We start from the raw sequence: 5,866 nt of genomic DNA, 5'->3' as shown, positions 1-5,866 counted from the left end.
TGTGGAAATTCAAATTTTATTTGCAAGTCCTCACAACTGCATATACTGTATAATTACTTACAAGTTTAATCGCAAACATAAATAATTTCATACTCTAAAAAAGACTAGTAAGATTAACTAGATAAATAATAATAATTCGAAATTTCTAATTTCAATAAATAATAAACGGAAATGGGGACACACCTAATAAAATATAAAAGTTTTAACCTTTTTAAACAGTCATTGGTTATATTGTTTAATATCAAATTCTAAAATACTTTCATAGTTCTGTAATAAAGCAAGAAATAACAAGTGGATAATTATATTTATCATGTAAAATTATATCACTTAAAACTATGTTAAATATCATAAAAATTGAATCTATCTCTATCATAATCAATAAATAATATTGGTAATCGCAACATAATGTTGGAACATCTAATTGAAATTTGATTTTTGATTTATTTGTTTATCTTATCTTCTACTCTAGTAGGTATTTATTCCTTTTCATCGGTACCATTTACTTGCTAAATAACTACAACTTTTTATAAACAAAAAAGTTGAAAAAAAAAAAATGTTTTGTAAATTTTTGTTATAATAGGTACCTACACGAGGAAAGTATCAACATTCCATGATAAGTTTTTATATTATTTCGTATCCATCGCTGTTACCTAATCTTCATTGCTTTTTTATTTTCAGAATGTGTCGGAAAAATATGCAAATGCATCAATTTAGCACCAAAGATAATTAGTTTTGAAGTTAATCAAATTACATCAGAATTCCTCAATATCAGCTGGGAAACAGACAATGATAATTCACTTAATAAAAGAGCTAACAACCTAACACAAATATCTTTTAAGTAAGATTTTTATTTATGTAAAAATACGATAAGTATCGGAAATTATAGACGAATATTTAAAATTTCAAAAAGTACAGCTTTTTATGTAGAAAAATGAAATAACTAATTAGTAATATCTTATATCTTTTGTTAATTATTTCTTTTTTGATAAATATTAATTTATTCTGAGTAGAATGGATGTTATTATATTTTTGCCTTAAGGGTCACACTTAATTGCTTGTTAAGTTATAGACTTAATCATGACGGAGAGCAGCTAGAATCCGATCTACCATTCAATAAATGGTTAAAAGATATAGAAAAGTTTACAAACAAATCGTCAATAATCGTTCCCGCCGATCATTTCAGAAACGATTTTGCTTATGATATACAGGGGAAGTTTCGAAATAACTTTTCTTGCACTTCCTATGTGTATGTTAATAACTTTACCCTCTGCCCTTTTTAATTCCTCTTTAATAACTCTCCATCGAACTCTTCATATTTTATAAGGTGTCCTACCAACTTATCTCGCCTATTTCTAATTAAACGCCCTCTGTTAAAAAAAAAAAAAAACAAAAAAAGAAAAATAGAACCTCGGAAACAATCAGAAAACGTACCAGTTTTGAATTATCCCTTCAAAAACGTGAATTATAAATACTTGTTTGAATGAATTTTAAGAAAATTAATTTTATACACTTATTTCTATTTAGTTGCTGATTTTATTATACAACGTAGGTAAGTAAAATCATCCAATGAAATTTTGTTATGATGGACAAAAACAATAGGTACTTAAATATGAAATTTAATTATTTAGAAAATAAATTTACATCTGTCACAAGAGGGGCTACCTACAATAAACTGTTTAATTTCAGTAGGCAGTTGCGGCAAACGATCACAAGGGTAAATATTTGACGACTATGTATATAAAATAAATAAACATTCTAACAACACATGTTAACAAGATATGTACCTAAACAGTTGTACGCATATCTGTAGTAGTAGACCTCAACATTGAACTGAAAATATCTTTATTGACAAACCTACTTAAGTTCTTGAAGCACTCAGAGTCATAAAAAGGTCTAAGAATAAACTATAAATTTCATCTCGGCATATATGCATAAATTTAATGTTTTACTCGTCTGGTTCATCAAACAAAATTAAGAAAGACAACAAAATAAAAGGCCCTTGTGAATTTCACTTAAAAATATTGTTTTGCCACGCTGTAGCTTCTTCAAAAGTCAGATGCCACACAGTTACTTCTTCAGAAGTTTTATAGAATTACGTTTAGTATCTTTTTACTAAGCATTTTAGAAATTTTGCAATTGTTAAAAGTGTAGCATGACGCGAATTTTACCTTAATATTAACATTAGTTACAAGAGATTTAACTTTACAATCCATCCTGATACCTTACGCTCACAGTAATCTATTAGCGATAATTTCAGCATACTCTAGAAAAAGTAATGACAAACATGATGGATTCGTTCTTACGATATATGTACCAAAATATATATAAGATAATTTTTGTTGAACAAATAATTTTCAATTGTTTCTGAGACGTAAATTTGTTTTAATTTTTTATCTTGAAATTTATTAATCGCCTTCGTTAAAAATGTTACTGATTAAGTCGATTTTTCTGATCGTGTAGTTATCATGCATCGTATATCATATCTGACTGAGAAGTGAACAAATAAAGTACAACTTTCGCGCATTAAAGGGATATCATGTGCCAAGAACTTATTTAAATCACTCGGTAATCGTTAGTAGCATCGACAAACTGTTTCGCTAATATTTAACAAAAAAATTATCACTCGCTGACTACTTATAATCAGCGTGTTTATGAATTTTGTGGCAATAAGTGAAAATAATGCTTTTAACGTAAAAAATCATTTGTAGTACAAACTACACAAAAAAAAGGTAATGTAACAGTGGTTGGAGTGCGTGTTTGAAAGGTTCTACCAGGTTTTATTATTGCCTTTGTAAGACTGACTTTTTCGAAAATTGTAAGGTAAGCAGTATATTTTACTAAATCTTTTAAATTTGATTATCAACTCTTATAAAATCAAAAACCTACCCAAAGATAAGAACGCACACTATCGATAAACAAATTTTATGAAAAACACTTCATGTTTTATTGAAAACTCTTCATATAAACGTGACAAAGTTTCAAAATTAAGTTGGAAAACCAAAACAAGAAAGCTTCTTCTAATTATGAGTAAAAAATTTTCAATGTTTCAATGAAACTTCTTAAATGTCTTTTATAATTATTTTATGAAACAAGGACACAAATGAATGTGAATCTAAATTGTCAGTGAAGGTTTTTCAGGAAAAAATTGTCTTTACAACATTCCAAACCCTACTTTTGTTGCAAAGCTTTCTTTGAAGATAACATTTTACAATTAATTGAAGATATACAAAGACAAAAATTAAAGTGTATTTAATTAGTTGAAAAATAATACCAAGCGTCTTCAGAGTAAAAGAATGTTTTCAGTATTTTAGTCGGTACATTTGTTTTCTCTTTTCTAAATTTATTTGAAGATATAACAATGGAAATGCAATTCGGGTTGTAATAAAAATGGCGGTTTGTTTGGTGAAAGGTTATCATAGTTATTGTCACCCTGTATACTTGAATAAACGATGCTACTTTTAATAAATTGAAATGACGAAAGTCTAATTATCTTATTGTGGTGAATGATCAACATTGACAGAAAGTCAATATTTAGCTTGTTTATAAATAAGTCGATAAAAATTAATTTCCTTGTCCTTCCTGTCCTAGAGTTTTCACAGCGTCAGTTGTTCCGAAGTGGCGTATTATCTTGGTTAAAAAAAGAAACTGAAAGAGTAAAACGTAAAAGTTTCGCAACGATTTTTCTTATGAAAACTAAAGAGATTATGATCACGAAAATACCAGAAAAGGGATGAAGAAAATTGTTATATCCTGCTGCATTCTCTTCCACATTGTATTGAAGGTATATCATTTAGATTAAACCTAAAAGGTGCTACCACTTTACCTTTGATAGTTTCTTCTAACGATAACACAAAATTCAAAAAGATGTCAATATATCTATTTATCAGAAAAGAAAGTTATTTGGCCGAGCTTCAACCTATTAACGGTGAATTTAGTGCAGTCACTTTTTTGTATAGTCTTGTAATGTGACTTTATGAATTCAAATGTTGTATACCATCTTAAGAAGATGATTACAAAATTGCCAACAAAAATATTTATTGAAAATCCGTTAAATCGCGTGATATGTGTTCGTCAAATTCAAATAACATCTTATCTATAATCAATCGCTCATGCCTTATCAGTTAATTTTAATGAAAATATCTAGTAAACGAAAGCATATTGTATTTACAATAACAAACAGATAGCAACAGATACATTTTTGAATATTTAACGCTCATTCGCAATCGACAAGCAAATTTTTAATTATTACTTATTTACATTATAGGCACATTCACAAACATCAGATAAAAAGCAATTTTTAGGGAAAAAACTTGCATCAGGTAACTTATTTTATTCATAATGTAATATGCATATACGTAATTCATATACTGAATTTTGATTTTAAGAATACATACATATTCTATTTTTTTAGAATACATTGAAGATGAAGTATTATTATCAACTGAAAAAACTGATACCACTTATAAGACTGATATTAAAAATAATTTAGGTGATAACAAAGAATACAAATATGAAGAAAAAGAAACGTGGTTAAATATTGATGATATTCAATATAATAATCCTGAGAAAGGTACAAATACAACACCCAGCTTTACTATTTAAAAATAATCAAATGCTAAAAACTGAATTGTTTTTTAGAAACAAACGACAAGTCCCTGCTCTCCCCAATTAGAAATGTAAGGGTGACCTCTCATTTTAATGACGATTTAGAAATAATACAGTTAAATATATCATGGGACAAGCCATCTGGTAAGACTTAATTTAAAATTGTATATGTATGTGTTAAATAGTGAAAACATCTCGAATCTCCAGGAGAGAGAAAGTCAAATTCGATTTTCACAAAAAACAGAGCCCAAATAAGGTTTAAAAGTTTATTTGTGTTACAAAAAAGCGCCAAAATGTCTCAAAGAGAATTCCAAATTGTTTGGCAATAGGTAAATTATTTTCGATCTGTTATTGTTATGTTTAATGCGTCAAATTTTGTTGCGAAACAGCTGGACCAATTTGGATGAGAGAGGGTTATTTTGGACTACACTTATTGACTGTTTATTGATTATAACAGTTATCTTATTTATAAATAGTTAGACATGACGTTAGACGTGGACGAAATTAATAGTAAAAATTAGGCCTTCATAAAGTTTCACTAGGTACTGTTATTGTACATAGGTAGAGTAGAAATTAACCCTTAATAGGCTTAACTTTACTAAAGATACCAAGAATCTACCTCTCTAACGCACATTGCGTCCTCACATCATTATAAATCAGTAAATACCCTAAAATCCAGGATAACTTTAGGAACATTTCGAGTTATGGTGTTTTGGCTGTATTAGGAGTATACTAATTAATAAAATAATTACTCTTTTTTGTTTTGTTAGATTCTTGTAATCCGTTGTATTATGATTTTAAAATACTGCCACAATCAATCGACGATTTCTCCTGCTCTCCACATAACTATTTGGAATCTAATCTAGAAGATGGGGTGGGTAATTTACTCTTATTTCTTGCTGTAATTATATACTGCAGGTGAATTTAAATAATTTTAAAAACAAATGCCGTTTAATTTCAGAATATAACAAATATGCTTTTACCGTATTATCTTCACACTACGGAGATCGAACCTGGTTGCACTTATTCTGTTGAAATTTCTGCCCATTGTACAGGTGAAATGCACATCGAAACAAGTAATTACAGTGTACCCGGTAAATAAAAAATTAAATTATTAATTATTTATTATACGTAGGATTTTGTATAATTTGAGGTATTTTCTATATATAATATTTTTATCCAAACGTTATTATTCCTATTGGGGTGGCTCATTCCAATTTAGAAATATAAATAATATAATCCATTGTATATAGGTTTGTAA

At 28.1% G+C, this 5,866-nt stretch overlaps 1 protein-coding gene across 2 annotated transcripts in view; it reads left to right on the top strand.

The window, feature by feature from the left end:
* Positions 1 to 2,475: 2,475 nt before the first annotated feature.
* Positions 2,476 to 5,866, top strand: part of LOC108744388 (platelet-derived growth factor receptor alpha) — a 7,258-nt gene continuing 3,867 nt past the window's right edge. Inside the window, exons 1-7 of one of the 2 annotated variants that reach the window (XM_025976344.1) lie at positions 2,476 to 2,820; positions 3,589 to 3,781; positions 4,265 to 4,319; positions 4,412 to 4,570; positions 4,639 to 4,749; positions 5,376 to 5,479; positions 5,567 to 5,699. In XM_025976344.1, the coding sequence (XP_025832129.1) occupies positions 3,731 to 3,781; positions 4,265 to 4,319; positions 4,412 to 4,570; positions 4,639 to 4,749; positions 5,376 to 5,479; positions 5,567 to 5,699 (613 nt within the window). In that variant the 5' untranslated portion in view covers positions 2,476 to 2,820; positions 3,589 to 3,730. Of the gene's footprint in view, positions 2,821 to 3,588; positions 3,782 to 4,264; positions 4,320 to 4,411; positions 4,571 to 4,638; positions 4,750 to 5,375; positions 5,507 to 5,566; positions 5,700 to 5,866 lie in introns of both variants that reach the window. The other variant, XM_025976343.1, reaches the window with a different exon arrangement.

The sequence above is a fragment of the Agrilus planipennis genome, unplaced genomic scaffold (assembly GCF_000699045.2).
Source record: "Agrilus planipennis isolate EAB-ADULT unplaced genomic scaffold, Apla_2.0 scaffold17, whole genome shotgun sequence".
Taxonomy (NCBI): domain Eukaryota; kingdom Metazoa; phylum Arthropoda; class Insecta; order Coleoptera; family Buprestidae; genus Agrilus; species Agrilus planipennis.
Note: the sequence above shows the minus strand (reverse complement) of the source record. Positions and strands in the feature narration are given on the sequence as shown.